Source organism: Pelodiscus sinensis, chromosome 8 (assembly GCF_052426305.1).
Source record: "Pelodiscus sinensis isolate ZL-2025 chromosome 8, ASM5242630v1, whole genome shotgun sequence".
Lineage (NCBI taxonomy): Eukaryota > Metazoa > Chordata > Testudines > Trionychidae > Pelodiscus > Pelodiscus sinensis.
The window spans coordinates 27,593,386-27,613,399 of NC_143059.1; the positions used below are offsets into that span (position 1 = coordinate 27,593,386).

The 20,014-nt window shown below is 41.9% G+C and overlaps 1 protein-coding gene across 3 annotated transcripts in view; it reads left to right on the forward strand.

The window, feature by feature from the left end:
* Nucleotides 1–19,305, forward strand: part of TET1 (tet methylcytosine dioxygenase 1) — a 142,328-nt gene extending 123,023 nt beyond the window's left edge. For all 3 annotated transcript variants that reach the window (XM_006125251.5, XM_006125252.5, XM_075934927.2), the window contains 2 exons: nucleotides 3,314–3,653; nucleotides 17,772–19,305. In XM_006125251.5, the coding sequence (XP_006125313.3) occupies nucleotides 3,314–3,653; nucleotides 17,772–18,913 (1,482 nt within the window). In that variant the 3' untranslated portion in view covers nucleotides 18,914–19,305. The remainder of the gene's footprint in view (nucleotides 1–3,313; nucleotides 3,654–17,771) is intronic.
* Nucleotides 19,306–20,014: the final 709 nt, after the last annotated feature.

Sequence of the window (20,014 nt, forward strand, 5' to 3'; positions counted from 1 at the left end):
GCAGGATGTACCCCCAAAATTATGGCAAAGCAGCTCCTTTTTATAGGAGTTTTCCTTCATCAGGATCAGTAAGTTTTGCACCATCGTTCTGTAATCAATTGCCATTCAAGGAGTGCTAGTTTTCTTAAACAAAAGACAGGACTATGTATCACTTTAAAGACTAACAAGATGGTTTATTAGGTGATGAGCTTTCATGGGCCAGACCCACTTCCTCAGATCAATATGTGGAAGAATTTTAGCACAACCATATATACCAAAGTGATACAATCAAAAAATGAACGCATGTGAAATTGACAAATCAAATTTTAGAACAGAGTGGTGGTGAGGGAGGAAGGTTAGTTTCTGTGAGGTAATGACATAGGGATGATAATAGGGGAAGTTTCTGTGAGGTAATGACATTAGGGATGATAATTGGGGAAGCTATCTTTGTAATGGGTGAGATAATTAGAGTTTTCGTTTAAACCCATACATAAAGTGTCAAATTTAAGCATGAATGACAATTCTGAAGCTTCTCGTTGAAGTCTGGAGTTAAAGTCTCTTGAAGCAATATGCATGTTTTAAGGTCATTGAGGGAATGATCAGTCTGGCTGAAATGGCAAGCAACAGCTTTCTCTCTGTGAGAGAGTCTTATGTCTGTTTTGTGTGCATTGATTCTTTGGCGAAGTGTCTGAGACGTTTGTCCAATGTACATAGCAGACGGACGCTTTAGGCACATGATGGCATAAATTATATTTCTGGATGAACGGGAATATGTGTTCTTGATCTTGTAACTGGCATGGTTAGGTCCAATAATGGTATCAGCAGAGTAAATATGTGGACAAAGCTGGCATCAGGGTTTGTTGCAAGGGAAAGTTCCAGGGTTGGTATTAGTGTGATATGTCCTGTGGTTGTTGGTAAGAATCATCCTTAGATTAGGTGGTTGTCTATAGGAGACTATGGGTCTGTCTCCCAGAGCCTCTCGGAGTGTAGTATCCTGTTCCAGTATAGGTTGGAGTTTATTGATAATGCATTGGACGGGTTTAAGTTGGGGGCTGTAGGTGATGACAAGTGGTGTTCTATTGTTGGTTTTCTTGGGTCTGTCTTGAAGTAGATGGTTTCTGGGTATTCGTCACAGAAACTTCCCCTATTATCACCCCTATGTCATTACCTCACAGAAACTAACCTTCCCCTCTTACCCCCACTCAATTTCACATGCATTCATTTTTTTGATTGTATCGCTTTGGTATATATGGTTGTGCCAATTTTCTTCCACAAATTGATCTGAGGAAGTGGGTCTGGCCCACGAAAGCTCATCATCTAATAAACCATCTTATTAGTCTTTAAAGTGCTACATAGTTCTGTCTTTTGTTTCAGCTACACCAGATAACATGGCTGCATCGCTATCACTATTCTAGTTTTCTTAAGTGATAGAAATGTAGCCGTGTTAGTCTGGTGTAGCTGAAACAAAATACATAGTCCTGTATTTTATTCTAGTTTTCTTAAGTTATTCTTCTCAAATCACAGCTTTCTTGTCCCAATTGACAGGTGCTTACCTTATCTTTCAGAGTTGTCAATCTGCCCTTCATCCGCATCTCAATAGAGCTAGGGCTAGACTGCAGCATTTTTGCAGAAAAAGCTACGCAAAATGTGCTGCGCATTTTGCGTAGCCTTTTCAATTATTTTCCCCTAGAAGATGCTTTTCCACCATTTGGCCCTAACTAGACGGGGACAAATGGTGGAAAAGCCTCCTTTTAGGGCGGAGCCCTTATGCTTCATGAAATGAGGTATACAGGGCTCCCCTAAAGAGCATGTTTGCTCTTGTATGAAAAAAAAGCAGAAGAGCAAACGCATTCCTTGGACGCGGAGGGGTTTTTGTGGGATACCTCTGGTAGTCTAGATGTAGCCTAGGGGTATACAGCAATCTCCTGGCACTTTTATGTCTGTCCTCTACATCTCCCTAAAACATCTGGTGGGTGATGGCCTTCACGCTTATCTTTTAACATACGCATTCTTCATTCACACAAAATAGGGTTGATTTCTGTGTTACAGGGAAGCAATTTGCACATTTGAACAAGGACATCAAATTACAATTTCAAGAACAATCATCACATTCTTTTACTTATTGCAAGATGTTTGTTGTAAGCTTAAAACAGAATGGTGACCATAAAGGTCTGTTTCTACCTTGACCTCAGATATAGATACAAGCAATCTATCTGCCTGATGCATCTCTACCAAATCGTTTCCTGTTTCTTTCTTCTAATCAAAATGGGTGTCTGGCAGGATAGGAAACATAACCATATAATCATAAACCACATAATACATTTAAGACTTAATCTATTACAGTATTACTCTTTATCATAACTCATACATAACTGAAAAGAGGATTTTTCTTCTATATTCGTAATGTCCTTCTCAGCATCAGGAAGCCTTCCATGTGTGCCACTTACCCGGCAAAGTGGAAAAAGTTTTCTGTCTGGCCCCTGCAGGTGCTGATCCCCCTAATTTTGAACTAACTCAGGTACTTAAAACATCAGGTGTTAGCAATTGCTTCTAATCGGGTGCATTTGACAGCAATCTTGGCATTCTGCCCAGGGTTGGGAGGCTGCTCAGTGTTTGTAAGCTAGTTTGTGGGGCTGGACAGATTGTACCCACACATGAGGGACCCGGTACCTCAATGGGACCTAAACTTAGTTTAGGCAAGGTTGACGGGGCCACCTTTTGAACCTCTGGCGAAATGTTCCCTGCTGTACGTGTCAATGAAAGTTGTTTTCCTGGTGGCTGTCACCTCAGCTAGAAGGATTCTGAGCTTAAGGACCTAACTGTAGTCTGTAGTTAGGAAAGAAGAGTGGTGGTGATTTTAATCACTCTTTTTAAGGTGAACTTACTACATTAGTAATGAGCAAACCTCCCCCGCTCTAGAAGTTTGGAAGCACCTCAAAGGTTCAACAGTGGCATTGAACCATTGGAATAAATACCCTCAGTATTTATCCAAAACTATGGAGTGGGGTCTGTGTCAGGCTCAATCCAACCAAGTTTCTCCTTTCAAATCTTGCATCTTAGAGCAGCATTTGAGAAAAGAGGGTTAATTTAAACAAACTTTTACAAAGGTCTTACTCTGTAAGTATCAGTTAATCCATCCTTATTCTAAATCCCCTTTCAGATTATCCCTGGGTTTGTCAAATGTATGTATTTAAAAGGCATGTTCCTCTGTTAGTGGGGAATATTTGGGGCTATAAATCCAGTTAAAAGGAAAAATGATTAAGCATTCAAATAACTTCTGTAACTTGTAAATTGGGACTTATTTTTTATTTATATTTCCTTTTTTTTTTGTTAGGTTTGCACATTAACAAAAGAAGATAATCGCTCAGTGGGTGTGATACCAAATGATGAACAGCTACATGTATTGCCTCTTTACAAAATTTCACAGACAGATGAATTTGGCACGGAGGAGGGACTGGAAGCTAAGATAAAAGCAGGAGCAATACAGGTGCTTACGGCTTTTCCCAGAGAAGTACGGATGTTAGCTGAGCCACTTAGAGCTACAAAGAAAAAGAAACCAGATACAAAGAAGATACAGGCTGAAAAGCAGACATTAGTGGATAAGAAATATTCAACACTGGTAAAGCTGAAAAATGGGGCTCCTGAAAATCTTGGTAAAACTTCACAGTATTTAGGTAAGGGACAGTTATACTGTGCTATGTGTCTTATCTAACTCACAAAACCAGTTTCCTCCTTAGTGTTTACTTTTTTAGAAATATTTGCATATTATAGGTTCTACAGACTAGTGAAGGAGTCACTATATTCAGACGTTTTTGCAGAAGGGACCCTGTGATCTCACAAAAACTTATGCATGCTACTATATTGTAAAAATTATAATAGTATCATGCAATGGAAAGATTTTAGAGATCACTTACTCTAATAATTACCATAGGAGGATCGTGAAATGTTACTTCGGGGAGAGTTCTCTCAATGTCAGTCATCTATACAAAGAAATACAAGGACAGCTTCTCCATATTGTATGTGGCAGTTTGTTTGTGATATTTGTCTCTTCATAAGGAGAATGAGTTGACAATAGTTTTCTTGTTTGCATCACTTCAGTTATTTGGATGGTGCAACAAAGCAAATAATTTGCAAAAAGTTAATTTCTCATTCTCAGTTTTTCCTTTTAAATACTGTTATAATGGAGGCAGTAATGCTAGCTGAATGCAGCACATAGATTTTATTTTGTAGTATAAAGAGATAAAAACTAGCACAATTCTCGCAGGCAATCTCTAATCTTGCTTTCTTCAGTATACATGTAGCATAATTTCACTCCACTCTGAGTTACTGTAGATTTACACTGCTGTATCTGAGACCACAATTTGATTCCAAAACACCCTGGCCACAGGGAGTGAAACACTGAGGTGGAGGACTTAGAGGGAGATATATTCCAAGGGCTCAACACACTGCTTAAAGCAAGCCACAAAAGACAATACTCTGTCTACAAGCAGGCACCAATACCTGCAAAGCAAGCCAGAAAGGCTAAAAATATTAAAAAATAGCAAAATAAAAAATAAAAGTCATAACAAATCTAAGAGATTCATCCTCTGATGAAGGGTACATACATCTACACTGCAATAAAAGCCCCATGGCACCAGCTGTGTAGAAGGGATGGGGGTGGCATAGCTATGCTAGAGGAGCTGCTGGCATTGAGCCCTTGCTCCTGTGAGCAGTGGCTCCATGTTCTGCTCCTTTCACTGCTGTAGTTCCCGGGAGAGTCCTGTGGTTTTGCAAATATTCATTTATATCCACATCATTTACATCCACGGATATAAATTTGTACCTGCACAGAGCTCTACAAAAGGATTTTTCCTACATGCCTTCTGGATTCAAAGATGTTCACAAGCAATGGCAACTTGATGGGATAGGGAGCATATATTCGGTACAAGAGATAGTGCAGAACACCTGGAACTCCCAACGAAAGGAGCCATGACTTGAATAAATTAGAACTCGGATTTGTCAGGATAGCCCTGTGAAAGTTCCTGAACTGTCCTGAGGGTGAACATATTCTGTTCATGTCAGACAACATGACTACTGTGGAGTGTATCAGCAATCACAGGGAAAAAAGGAGAGCAGAATCAACAGGCAGATTGGCTCACCAGATGCAAAGCTCAGAATGGTGCCTAAATCAGGAAATCGTCACTGTGGTTTTGCAGTTTTGCAGTTTGGCCTTCTGGCAATCAACTTGTTCACCAATTGCAAGAAGTAAAGGCAACAGAAGTACTTCACCAGGCAATCAGATCTCTGGGGATTGATGCTCTTTCACAAAGATGGCCACAAGGCTTGCTATACACATTCCCTGCCTTTCCACTTCTAGAAAAGATGATCCGGAAGATAAGGCGAGAAGGAGCAAAGGTGATAGAGCTAGCTCTGCACTGGTAAAGGAGACCAGAATTCTCCTGTCTGATAGAAATGAAATTGGAAACATTGCAGCTAGAGATGAAACCAGCCATCCTTTACCAAGGCCCATTCCTCTATCCCAGTGGTCCCCAACCTTTTGGGGCTGCCGGGCGCCCAGGGCTGGGGCCACTCACGCGCTGGGCACCTGGACGGCGCCACTCCTGTCCTGCATGCCCAGGGGTGGGGATGCCCATACGCCGTGTGCCTGGGGCCGGCACAGCCCATGCACCGCACGCCCGGGGGGCAGGGCCGCCCATGTGCTGTGCACTTGGGGGCGGGGCCGGCCCCAATCGGCAGGCGCACAGAAATGGCCTGGCGGGCGCTGTGGCGCCCATAGGCACTGCGTTGGGGACCACTGCTCTATCCAGACTCCAGCGGTCCGTTAAAACCCCAAACTTCAATATCTCCATTTTATGTTTGTTACTACCTGTTTTCTAGTCACCGTCATGTTTGCTAGACAAGTTACTGAATTATGCAGTGTTGTAGCTGTGTTGTGCCCAGTATATAAGAGAGTAACTGAAGAGTCTGACTGAAGAAGAGCTCTCCTGATCCTCAAAATTTTGTATCTTTTTTTCCAATAGAAGATATTACCTTACCCATCTTGTCTCTGTCCAGGTAGAAACCTCACTGCATTTTCCATGATGACAAGGTTGTGCTAAGAATACCAGAATCATACAGAGGCAATGAGGGAGAGGAGGAATGCGTATAGTCAACAGGATTAACCAACAAGCCTAGGCTTATCAAGTAGTCATCTATACGTTGACATCCCTAAGCAGCATCTTCCACAGTTCTGACAGCAGACAGGAATTTAGCAGCTCAAAAATTTACAACCCCTTACCAAATATTGTTTAAGTTTTGATTACACTGTTTTTAAAAAGGCATAGCAAAAATGGAAGTGGTTCAGAGACAGGATTTAGAAAATTACTGGAAGCATGAAAAACTTCTCCATAAGAAAATAACAAGGATTGGCTCTGTAGTTTAAAGAAGTGATGTCTAAGCAGGGCATAACCTGAGCTAGACAAAATAATGAAAATTACAAAGTAAGCAGCTCAGGTGCTCCTGCTTAATGCTTCTCATAATACATGAACAAAGCATATTTAATTAAATTGAAAGGTGGCAAGTTCAAAATTAATAAAAGGAAATACAGTTTTACATACATGTGTGGTTAACTTATGGAACTCCTTGCTTCATGGTATTATTGAGGACAAGATCTTAGTCAATTAAAAATTCATATGGAGAATTAAAACACACAGGCTGTGTCTATACTGGGCCACTTATTCCGGAAAATCAGCCGCTTTTCCGGAATAAGCTGCGAGCTGTCTACACTGGCCCTTGAATTTCCGGAAAAGCAACGATGCTCTACTGTACAAAATCAGCCACTATTCCGGAAAAACTATTCTGCTCCCGCTCGGGCATAAGTCCTTATTCCGGAACACTGTTCTGGAAAAGGGCCAGTGTAGACAGACCAGTAGTCTTTTCCGGAAAAAAGCCCCGATCGTGAAAATGGCGATCGGGGTTCTTTTCTGGAAAAGCGCGTCTACATTGGCCACAGATGCTTTTCCGGAAAAAGGGCTTTTCCGGAAAAGCAGCCTGCCAATGTAGACGCTCCTTTCCTGGAAAAACTGAAAACGGAATAGTATTCCGTTTTAAGCATTTCCGGAAATTCATGCCAGTGTAGACACAGCCACATTGTTACAGCAGATGAGATAAGGATATTATCTAAAAGATAAAAACTCTCATTTCAGGACACAACATCAGGCTGATAACTAACAGAATATGATACAAGGGTTAGGAAGAAATTCTCATCCCCCACAAGTCAGAGAATTAGGGGATAATCTGTTACAAGTGTTTTTTTTCACTGTACATTCTATTATTAGGGTAGGTGCCACTGTTAGGAACAGGTTATTGAACTAAATGAATCACTAGTCTGATCTGATATGGCAATTTCTATATTTGTAAAATTAAAGAGAATCCCTAAAGCTTGGCTCTAAAAGCTTTAGAGATTTTAGAGAGATTTTGCTGTACTTGCTGGATCATGTTTGGTTTGGTTTTGTATTTGTATTGTTTGTGTGTGTAGAGCAGTGGTCCCCAACCTTTTGAGGTTGCCGGGCGCCAGGGGGCGTGGCCATTTGCCCGCCGGGCGCCAGGGGGCGGGGACACTTGCGCGCCCGGGGGCGGGCCCCCCCTTGCCGCGCGCCTGGGGGCGGGGCCCCCTCCAAGGGCCGCGCGCCTGGGGGCGGGGCCCCCCGCCAAGCGCCGCACGCCCCGGGGCCAGTGCTCCCCCCTGCCGAGTGCCACGCACCCGGGGCCGGAGCTCCCCCCTCCCGCCGAGTGCCGCGCGCCCACGGCCGGCGCTCCCCCCCGCCGCGTGCCCAGGGCCGGCGCTCCCCGCCGAGTGCCACGCGCCCGGGGCTGGCGCTCCCCCCGCCGAGTGCCGCGCGCCCGGGGCCGGCGCTCCCCCCGCCGCACGCCTGGGGCCGGCGCTCCCCCCCGCCGTGCGCCCGGGGCCGGCGCTCCCCCCGCCAAGCGTGCTCTCCCCACCCCGCAAGCGCCCGTGCGCCATGTGCCCGGGACCAGGCCAGCCCCGAGCACCTGGCGGGTGCATTGAAATGCCCCCGCAGGCGCCATGGCGCCCGCGGGCACCGTGTTGGGGACCACGGGTGTAGAGGCTTATAGGAGCAGTGTGCTGGGAGAGAAGCTGAGCCCTGATTGGGGGCGGGGCTTCACTGATTAGGGGTCCTATAAAGGCAGCCTTCCAGTCAGGCAGCGGCACATATAGCTGCAGCGGCACAGGATCCAGCAAACAGAGTTGTAAACAAGGGAGTTTGAGTGGGAGTTTGGGGTATGTTTTTGCCATGGGGGGTGTGTTTTGGTTTGTTTTTGTGTTCCCCAGTCTAATAGGATTTTGGTGAGAAAGCAGATAAAACACAGAGGCAGTAGTGCCCATGGCCCAAGTAGTAGAGAACACAAGGAGAATGATTGGATGTGGTAGCTGCGGTATGTACATGATTCTGGAGGGGTTACCTGAAAAGTGTTTTGTTTGCATGAAGTGCCTCCTGATAGAGCTGATGGAAGAAAAAATCTGAGGACTAGAGATGCAGGTGGAAACTCTGGTCGAGTTTAGAAGGGGGTTTGAGCAGATGATGGAGCAAAGGCATGACGTGGCTGAAGGGGAAAGTTTAGATATGCAGATGGAAGCAAGATCAAGGGCCTTGGAGGGGGGACTGCTGGGTGAAGAAAATGGAAGCATGTGGACTAAGAGAACCAGGCAGAGGAAAAGATGGGTCAGTGAAGGAGAAATAGAGCTCAAGAACAGGTATGCGGAGTTGGAGAATGAAGAAGGGGGTACAGCAGGTGGACAATGAAGATAGAAGGGTAAGGAAGAAGAGAAGAGTGGCTAGTCCCATAGATAAAGGGGAGGAGTCGATGGAGACAACACCAATAATGAGCATCAGGAGGATACAGGATGGGTTGAAGAGGATTACAAGGGAAAACAGGAATGGAAAGGACTTGCAGCCAGAGGAAGCAAGAGATACACCAGAGAATTGCACTGTCACCAGGAAAAGGCAGGTCTACATGATTGGAGACTCCTTATTGAGAAGAATAGATAGGCCTGTAACCAGAGCTGATTCAGAGAATAGAAGGGTGTGCTGTCTGCCAGGTGCTAAGATACGGGATGTGGAACTGAAGTTGAAGTGGATGCTAAAGGGAGCGGGAAAGAATCCATTGATCATCCTTCATGTAGGAACAAATGATATGGCTAGATTCTCACTGGAACGAATCAAGGGAGACTTTGCCAGGCTGGGGAGGACGCTCAAGGAAATTGAGGTGATCTTTAGTGGGATTTTGCCTGTTCCTAGAGAATGGTAACTTAAGATGTGACAGGATTATGATGCTCAGTAGATGGTTCAGGCAGTGGTGCTATAAGGAGGGCTTTGGGATGTATGGCCACTGGGAGGCATTCACAGACAGAGGACTGTTCTCTCGGGATGGACTTCACCTAAGTAGGGAGGGAAATAGACTTCTAGGATGGAGGCCGGCTCAACTGATTAAGAGAGCTTTAAACTAGGAATTTGGGGGAGATGGTTGGGAGATGTCCAGGTAATCTCTACGCCGGATTTTAGCATTGAGAGGGAGGAAAACGAAGTAAGAAAGGATATAGCTGGGGGTAGGAAAATGGACATGAGGAAGGGTAGGGTGGATACTTGTCTAATAGGTCATATTGGAGGTGCAAGGTCCATGTCAAATTGGGTAAAGAATGTGAGTGAGGCCAAACAGCAAAAATTAAAATGTTTGTACACCAATGGGAGGAGCCTAGGTAACAAAATGGAGGAACTAGAGCTATTTGTCCAGGAAGTGTCCATACTGCAAACAAAGCATGATACCTTTTCCTGATTTCTCATTGTCAGGATGCCAGTCCTTCCCCTAGCCAGCACTCATACTTGTCTCCTTCCCCTGTGAGAAGGAACACAGCCTTTTCTCCTGGGCTATGTCTAGACTGCAAGCCTCTTTTGAAAGAGGCTTTTTCGAAAGTATCTTTCGAAAAAGCCTCTTTCGAAAAAGAGCGTCTAGACTGCAAGCAGTACTTTCGAAAAAGCAAGCCACTTTTTCGAAAGAAAGAAACGAGTGAGTCTGGATGATCTCTTTCTAAAAAGCGCTGTTGGCATTCAAGAGCACTTTCAAAAAAAGGCGTTCTTCCTCGTGAAATGAGGTTTACCGCTGTCGAAAGAAAAGCCGCATTCTTTCAATTTAATTTCGAAAGAACACAGCTGCAGTCTAGACGCAGGTGATGTTTTTTCGAAAAAAGGCTACTTTTTTTGAAAAAACTCCTGAGTCTGGACACAGCCCTGGTGAAGCTACTTCCCTGCTGCTATTAGCCTGGTAACTGCTGACCTCTCTCTCCTCCCTGTCCATCACTAGAGAAGGAGGGTTTAATAGGTTTCAGGCAGTAGATTCAGGTGTGCCTAATGAACTTTGGGTGGCCCCTTCTCAGCTTGTGAGAAAGGGAGCGTTGAACGTTCCAGAGATAACATATCTCTGGATATGCTATAAGGAGGGCTTTGGGATGTATGGTCACTGGGAGGCATTTATGGACAGAGGACTGTTCTCTGGAGATGGACTTCACCTAAGTAGGGAGGGAAATAGACTTCGAGGATGGAGGCTGGCTCAACTTATTAAGAGAGCTTTAAACTAGGAATTTGGGGGAGATGGTTGGGAGATGCCAAGGTAATCTCTACGCCGGATTTTAACACTGAGAGGGAGGAAAATGAAGTAAGAAAGGATATAGCTGGGGGTAGGAGAATGAACATGAGGAAGGGTGGGGTGGATACTAGTCTAATAGGTCATATTGGAGGTATAACATCTATGCCAAATTGGGTAAAGAATGTGAATGAGGCCAAACAGCAAAAATTAAAATGTTTGTACACCAATGCGAGGAGCCTAGGTAACAAAAAGGAGGAACTAGAGCTATTGGTCCAGGAAGTGAAACCAGATATTATAGGAATAACAGAAACATGGTGGAATACTAGGCATGACTGGAGTACAGGTATTGAAGGGTATGTGCTGTTTAGGAAAGACAGAAATAAGGGTAAAGGTGGTGGAGTAGAATTGGATATCACAGATGAGGTAGATTGTAAAGAAATAAAAAGTGATGGAATGGAGAAGACAGAGTCTGTCAAGGCAAAAATCACATTGGGGAAGAAAACTATCAGATCCTCCCCTGGGATAGTGCTTGGGGGGTTATAGACCACCGGGATCTAATTTGGATATGGATAGAGACCTCTTTAATGTTTTTAATGAAGTAAATACTCATAGAAACTGCGTAATCATGGGAGACTTCAACTTTCCAGATATAGACTGGAGAACAAGTGCTAGTAATAATAATAGGGCTCAGATTTTCCTAGATGTGATAGCTGATGAATTCCTTCATCAAGTAGTTGCTGAACCAACAAGGGGGGGATGCCATTTTAGATGTGGTTTTGGTGAGTAGTGAGGACCTCATAGATGAAATGGTTGTAGGGGACAACCTTGGCTCGAGCGATCATGAGCTAATTCAGTTCAAATTAAACGGAAGGATAAACAAAACTAAATCTGAGACTAGAGTTTTTTATTTCAAAAGGGCTAACTTTAATAAATTAAGGAAATTAGTTAGGGAAGTGGATTGGACTAGAGAATGTATGGATCTTAAGGCAGAGGAGGCCTGGGATTATTTAAAGTTAAAGTTGCAGAAGCTATCAGAAGCCTGTATCCCAAGAAAGGGGAAAAAAAATTTAGGCAGGTATTTTAGACCAAGCTGGATGAGCAAGCATCTCAGAGAAGTGATTAAGAAAAAGCAGAAAGCATATAAGGAGTAGAACATGGTGGGAGTGACCAGCAAAGAAAGCTACCTTATTGAGGTTAGAGCATGTAGGGACAAAGTGAGAGAGGCTAAAAGTCAGGTAGAGTTGGAACTTGCAAAGGGAATTAAAACCAATAATAAAAGGTTTTGTAGCCATTTAAATAGGAAAAAAACAAAAAAAGAAGAAGTGGGACCGCTAATGACTGAGGACGGAGTGGAGGTTAAGGATAATCTAGGCATGGCCCAATATCTAAACAAATACTTTACTTCAGTCTTTAACGAGGTTAATGAAGAGCTTAGGGATAAGGGTAACATAACAAATGGGAATAAGGATATGGAGATAGATATTACCATATCCGAGGTAAAAGCCAAACTTGAACAGCTTAATGGGAGTAAATCGGGGGGCCAAGATAATCTTCATCCAAGAATATTAAAGGAACTGGCACATGAAATTGTAAGTCCATTAGCAATTTTTTTTAATAAATCTCTAAACTCAGGGGTTATACCATTTGACTGGAGAATTGCTAATATAGTTCTTATTTTTAAGAAAGGGGAAAAAAGCGACCCGGGTAACTACAGCCCTGTTAGTTTGACATCTGTAGTATGCAAGATCTTGAAAAAAAATTTGAAGGAGAAAGTAGGTAGGGACAGTGAGGTTAATGGTAATTGGGACAAATTACAACATGGTTTTACAAAAGGTAGATCGTGCCAAACCAACCTGATCTCCATTTTTGAGAAAGTAACAGATTTTTTAGATAAAGGAAATGCAGTGGATCTACTCTACCTTGATTTCAGTAAGGAATTTCATACAGTACCACATGGGAAATTATTGGTTAAATTGGAAAAGATGGGGATCAATATGAAAATTGAGAGGTGGATAAGCAACTGGTTAAAGGGGAGACTACAGCGGGTCATACTGAAAGGTGAACTGTCAGGTTGGAGAGAGGTTACTAGCGGAGTTCCTCAGGGATCAGTTTGGGGGCCAGTTTTATTTAATCTTTTTATTACTGACCTTGGCACCAAAAGTGGGAGTGTCCTGATAAAATTTGCGGATGACACAAAGTTGGGAGGTATTGCCAATTCAGAAAAGGATCGGGATATCATACAGGAAGATCTGGATGACCTTGTAAATTGGAGTGATAGCAATAGGATGAAATTTATAGTGAGAAGTGTAAGGTTATGCATTTAGGAATTAATAACAGGAATTTTAGTTATAAGCTGGGGACACATCTGTTTGAAGTAATGGAAGAAGAGAAGGAACTCGGAGTCCTGGTTGATCACAGGATGACTATGAGCCACCATTGTGACGTGGCCGTGAAAAAGGCTAATATGGTCTTGGGATGCATTAGGCGAGATATTTCCAGTAGGGATAAGGAGGTGTTAGTGCCGTTATACAAGACATTGGTGAGACCTCATTTGGAATATTGTGTGCAGTTCTGGTCTCCCATGTTTAAGAAGGATGAATTCAAACTGGAACAGGTACAAAGAAGAGCCACTAGGATGATCCGAGGAATGGAAGCCTGTCTTATGAAAGGACACTCAAGGAGCTTGGCTTGTTTACCTTAACCAAAAGAAGGCTGAGGGGAGACATGATTGCTCTCTCTAAATATATTAGAGGGACAAATACCAGGGAGGGAGAGGAATTATTTAAGCTTAATACCAATGTGGACACCAGAACAAATGGATATAAGCTGGCTAGTAAGAAGTTAAGACTTGAAATTAGACGAAGGTTTCTAACCATTAGAGGAGTGAAGTTCTGGAACAGCCTTCCAAGGGTAGTAGTGGGGGCAAAAGACTTATCTGGCTTCAAGATTAAGCTAGATGGGTTTATGAAGGGGATAGTTTGATGAGATAACATGATCTTGGTAACTAATTGACCTTTCATTATTAGTGGTAAATAGGCCAATGGAGGGATGATAGGAGTTACTACAGAGAACTTCCTAGGTGTCTGGCTGGTGAGTCTTGCCCACATGCTCAGGGTTTAGCTGATCGCCATATTTGGTGTCGGGAAGGAATTTTCCTCCAGGGTAGATTGGCAGAGGCCCTGGAGGTTTTTCGCCTTCCTCTGTAGCATGGGGGACAGATCACTTGCTGGAGGATTCTCTGCATCTTGGGGTCTTCAAAGTATTTGAAGGCTTCAGTATCTGAGATATAGGTGAGAGGATTATTCCAGGAGTGGGTGGGTGAGATTCTGTGGCCTGCATTGTGCAGGGGGTCAGACTAGATGATCATAGTGGTCCCTTCTGACCTTAAAGTATATGAGTCTTTTTCCTGGGTTATTTCATTGGTTATTTCATTGGAGTTTGGTTTTAGACTAATTATTTTACACTTTTCTACCTTACTTTTAACTGCATTAGCAATCTGCTGGCCCTCCTGCCTTTGAAGCATGGTTACCGTTTTCCTTATTAACTCAGTCCCTAGTTTTAGTTTTGACCTCCTAGATCATTTAAATGTTATGAACAAAAAGCATCCTTCAACCATTAAAGCATCACCACACTTGTAATCCCTACAACTACTCTTTATCTCCGGCACCCTATTTTATTGCCAGTTTCTGATTTTTCATTGGAGGGTAGACTTCAGAAATTAACTGTTTCTCAAATATTTTTTGATATCTAAATTAATCACGTGAATCTCCCATTTCTATCTGTCAGCAATATCTTCAAAGAAATTTAACAATGTTGCTGCATTTCCAAATGTGTCCGTTTTAATTTTAAGAAAATTATATGAATATATTATTAAAGAAGAATTTAATCAACATTTGTGTATATAGAAATGGAGTTCTATTTCCACTTGAGACTATGATTTGCCTATAAAATCAAAGGCTAGATTTCTTAATCCAGATGAACAGTGCAAAAGGCAGTATGATGGAGAGGGGCAAAGAGAGCTTTAAACAGCCATCATGCTCTCCTGTTTCTGGGGTTGGATTGGGACTGGATGGTGTCTGATACACACTAGAGTTTTGTGAAGGCTGTCCAAATTTATGCCTGGTTGCCATTGATTCCCACTGCCAGGGATCAATAAATACCTAGGCCATACCTCCTATGCCAGTATCTGAGCAGATCATGATTTAGCACCACCAACAGGCCTTCTATACCACTAGAAGATTTGGAAAGACAGGTGGTTTTAGGATGCTTTGCAGTGCTGAAGCAACAATAAAACAGTTTGATCACACTGTTTAATTGGGCTCCAAGAGGACAGTATGTCATTAGAATAAAGGCTAGAGAAAAATTGAAAAGAACTGGAAAGTGATTAATCAAAGAAACTAGAGTATGAAAGTAAGCCAGTCACAGACTTTGGAAGCTGGTTAATACTGTTCTTTCACTTAATTGCTGCTAGATATTCAACTGTAGCCAGCTGGAAGCAAAATGAAGCTACAGCATAATTCAGTCATGTAAAAGAATATGGAATGTACTCACCACGACCCACTGGTTGGACAGAAACTGAATGTTTTAACATTTTAGTTCATCTATAAGGCCCATCTCTTTTCCTAGGTTTTTACTAGCCAGGTGACATGAGGGAGATTTGGTATCTATTTGTGAGATGTTTGTATTTTAGAGTGGATTATTTTTAGAGAATTTATATTCTGTGAATTAAAGTCAGTTTGGATGCACAAATTACTACATCCAGGATTTTTCTCCTTTAATTTATATATTTTGCTGTTGCTACAGCGTACTGTAGCAATGCAGGCATTTTAAAATGCATTTGAGCATAGTAAATAAATAATGAACACAACTTAGCTGCCGTTTGTGGAGACCCATTTTTATTGGCATATAGGAACCAGCTGAAAAGCATAGTTACAGAGTTTTTTTCTTTAACTAGTTCAGTTCTGCGTCGGCATCGGCCAAAATTGTCTGGCAGACCCTTGCCTCCATCCCCCTGGCAGCCACGGGGGTTAAAGGAAATATTTCATCCCTCTTAAGGGATTTGAATACATTTGCACCTGTGGAAGTGATGAATGAAAAAGAGCATCAGAGTCATCAGGCCAAATCTAAGAACACTAAGTGCATTGACATGTTTGCCTGCAGGGTCTACTCCAGAGAGGGGTTTAATTCTCTGGATAGCAAACCAGCTAGATAGCCTGAGTCACTACGCATACAACTTATAGGCTTCCCCAAGGATTCCCTCCCTAGGACTCTGAGTTTGGTGCTCTGGCCCCAGACGGCAAGGCGGTTGCCCTTAAGCTTTCCTGGATGCTGGGGATTTAGCAGCACATATCCTCACCTCTGGTATTGCCATGAAGTGGGTTGTCTGTCTGCAACCATCTGGTCTTCCACATGAGGTTCAGCAGATTATCCAAGACCTGTCTCCATAGCCTTAAGAACTCCAGGAACACTGTGAAGTCCTTCAGCACGCATACCCTGCTAGGTAGTGCAAACCCTTTAAGCATCATCCACAGAGGACTTTCCCCTCCTATCCTCAGTCTAACTACTCCCTTCAGCACCCTTCAGCTGTGCACTTGTGTGATTGCTCAGGAGAAATTAAAATGCTGTCAAGCTCATTAGAACAGTGCCCACAGCTAAGGTTAAGTATCAGAGGGGTAGCCATGTTAGTCTGAATCTGCAAAAGCGGCGAGGAGTCCTGTGGCACCTTATAGACTAACTGCAGTGTAGGAACATAAGCTTTCGTGGGCAAAGACCCACTTCGTCACATGCATGTGACGAAGTGGGTCTTTGCCCACGAAAGCTTATGCTCCTACACTGCAGTTAGTCTATAAGGTGCCACAGGACTCCTCGCTGCTTTTACAGCTAAGGTTGTGTTTCTGTTGATGGTGCACTTCCACACATGCCTCAGTGCACATACAACATTTATTCTTCACATGGATGGAAAAAAATCCACACAAAATTGGAAAAGATTATCAGAAACATTGGTCCCAACTATGACATCATTTCCCTCTGCTCCAGTTGGATATTCTCCTTCCCTGCGATTTTCACCCTCCTCAGCAGCACAGAGGCTGTTTGACTGGGGGTTGGACCATTCTCCTCGAAAGTCTCATCTGTGAACCTCTTTGCCTCCAGCTCTCCACTTCAGCCACCCTGGTCTCCAAAACTCATGCACGGAACCTGAGGGTCAGTTCTTACACCAAATGCACACATACACCACCTGTCCATAGGGCAGGTAATTTTATACATGCCACATTGGGTGCAATAAACTGGATAGCCCCCACTCAGTTACTGGGCTTCTGCCTTCATCTTCTTTTTATTCCTACAGCTAATTCCTTCTTGATAGTTTTTTTTTAATCAGATGGTTTTGGTTTTAGTTTAGTTTAAAGAATATTAAGTATATCTATCCCCCTTCAAATTCTCCCTCTAAACTCCTTTGCAAAACTCCCATTTGCTAGTTCCTCTGGGCACTTAGGAGCAGGCTTTTTAAATCCTTGTCCTTCCTGAGTAGCCTTGCCCCCTGGTTAAGGTTTGATGCGTGTTAAAGGGATTAAGTATCAAAGTCTTGTTAAGAAGCTCTCAGCCTTGCTTTGCAGGCTGCTAGCCTCAGCACAGGGTCTTCCATACAAACAAGCTCGATCCACAGTATCTTTCAGGCAAGCAGCAAGCACACCTCAAACAGAAACACACAGACTACAGACAACCACTTACTCCAAGGATCACGTAATCACTCCTTCACCTGTAGAATTCCCTCACAAAGCTCCTGTTATCTGTTCCTGTTCACTAACATTTTCTTGGATCATCATTTGGGGTAAAACAGTCATGAATACGATAGCTCTACCTATTGTACATGTTTAATAAAAGAATATTTTGCAGAGGGATGAATAAAAAAATGTAGCAAGATGTTTATGCAAGTTTTCTGTTTTATACACTAGCATTGACCAGTCTGAAAAGTGATTATGATCCTAATTCAGCAAATATTAAGTCCGAATGTCATAAATTTGATCATTATGAAATATGCAGTCACTGTCCATATCTTCCAAATTATAGAATAAGTGGAAAATATAATTATAATATCTATATTTGAATAACTGAATAAGGAAAATATATTTACATTTTGGTATGCTTTTTTTTAGGGAACAAAACAGATGCTTTGCAACCTGGAATAAAAATGGAGACTTCAGATCACCCTTATAACGTGAAACATACTTCGAATGCTACTACAAGTTGCTCTGTATTAAAACAATATACGGCTTCCTCCCCTGTTAAGGTGGATAGTTTACATCCTTATTCATCATTAACACATAAGGCTAGCATAACAGCAGTGACTGATATTCAACAAGATTTTTCAGTTCCCTACGGGTATTTTGAATGCAGTAGTAAACAACCTCATGTGACACCTTATATTAAATATAAGAATTTCGATGTGTCCGTCAAAGATTATACTGGAATTTTGCTGAATGAAAGAAGGAATGGTGTGCCATCAATTCTTCCAGATGTTACTGTTTCAGACCACCCAACCCTTAAAGACCCCCTGCACAGTATACTTGAACACCAACCAAATGACATGCAAAATTGTCAACTTCAATTAGAAAATGCTCCTTCTCAGTCAATCAACCCTTGTGATATGCCCATACCATTAAACTCTCCAACAAAGGATGTAACCAGAAATGATGCTAACATGTCTCATAAATGTCCAGTGGAAAAAGGTGGTTCTCGTCAAGAACAGATTTGTGATTCCAAAGCTATTAATGAAAAGCAAAACAATGTGATGGCAGAACCAATGGATTCTGAAGAAAAAGCTGAGGAAATGTGGTCAGACAGTGAGCACAATTTTTTGGATGATGATATTGGTGGTGTTGCTGTGGCACCTTCTCACGGTTCTATCTTAATTGAATGTGCAAGACGTGAACTCCATGCCACAACACCAATTAAGAAGCCAAACCGCAGCCATCCCACACGAATCTCTTTAGTCTTCTACCAACACAAAAATTTAAATGAGCCAAAACATGGATTAGCAATGTGGGAGGCAAAAATGGCTGAGAGAGCAAAAGAGAAGGAAAAAGAAGCAGAAAGATTAGGGATGGAAAATACTGAGCTAAAATCTAGCAGTAGGAAAACCAAGCAGAGCAATGAAGCCAGAGAGATTTTCTATGAAGAAAATGAGTTCAACCAAATTCCATCACGCAGAGCATTAACAGTAACGCAAGATAATGTAATAACAGTGTCTTCTTATGCTCTCACTCGAGTTGCAGGGCCCTATAACCATTGGGCATAGGTTTTAGTAGCAGATGCCTTGCCTTGGTGCAGTGTTATACAGTATTTCTTTAAGGTGCTGTTAAAGAACAGAGTCATATGTCGTTTACTATTTGTTCATCTCAACCATTTTAAGGCTGAGGTAAAAATGGGGATTTATCTTAAACTGTGACTTTATATTTTAACATTTGGTGGTGCTTGAGCACATTTTAAGCAAAAAAATGTATAGTTTTAATATGTTATAAAAGAAGATTTTGGTTAGGTTATTAACCTTGATTGAATCATTCAGTTTATTACCTTTAGGAAATTATATTTTGGTGCTTTAAATCAAATCTGTTTACTACAGAACAAGTCATTTTTAGGGATTTTAAGAGATTCACATTTTACAATATAAAATCAAGTTACATAGTTATAGTTCTACACAGCTCTTGGTGCTTAACCACATCAAACAGTAAAAATAAGCTGAATTATTACTTCATGGTGCCATTGCTCCAACAACTTCCAGTCATTGCTAAAAAGTCCAAATTACAGATAAACCTTTTATTAAGAGAACTGATGAAATTCTCTCTAGATTTTTCATTATGTATAAAATGAAGTTGTTATTAGTGATGACTGGAAGTTGTTTGTAAGCTGTAAATATATATTTTAAAAGCACTTTCTATTTTTAAAATTAACTTGAACTAGTATAGTATAAGGATCATATTGTCTAAGGTTTGTGCATATTCTACAGAAGAAATCATTTTGTTCTTGCTGTGTAGATTTCCATATTGTTGCGATTGCAGTATGTATGCTAATAACATATGTGATTGTTTTTAGCCTTCCCTTTTTCCGTTGAAGATTTTTAAGTTACAAATAAAACAGAAGAGTAATAAAATGCAGAAACTTTTAATTATATACAACTATGGAATGAAGAACCATCTTGTCAATGTGTATTGCTATTGGGAATTAAATAATTAATTTTAAGACAAATTATTATTTTGAGCAATAAGCACATTAGTCTCACTCATCTAGAGCATTAAAAATTATTTGACAAAACAAAATGTTCCTAATGCCTCAGGGGTAGGATCATTTTGGGATTAATAAAAAAGTTCCCCTTATCATTGCCTTACTCTTATGGAAAAAA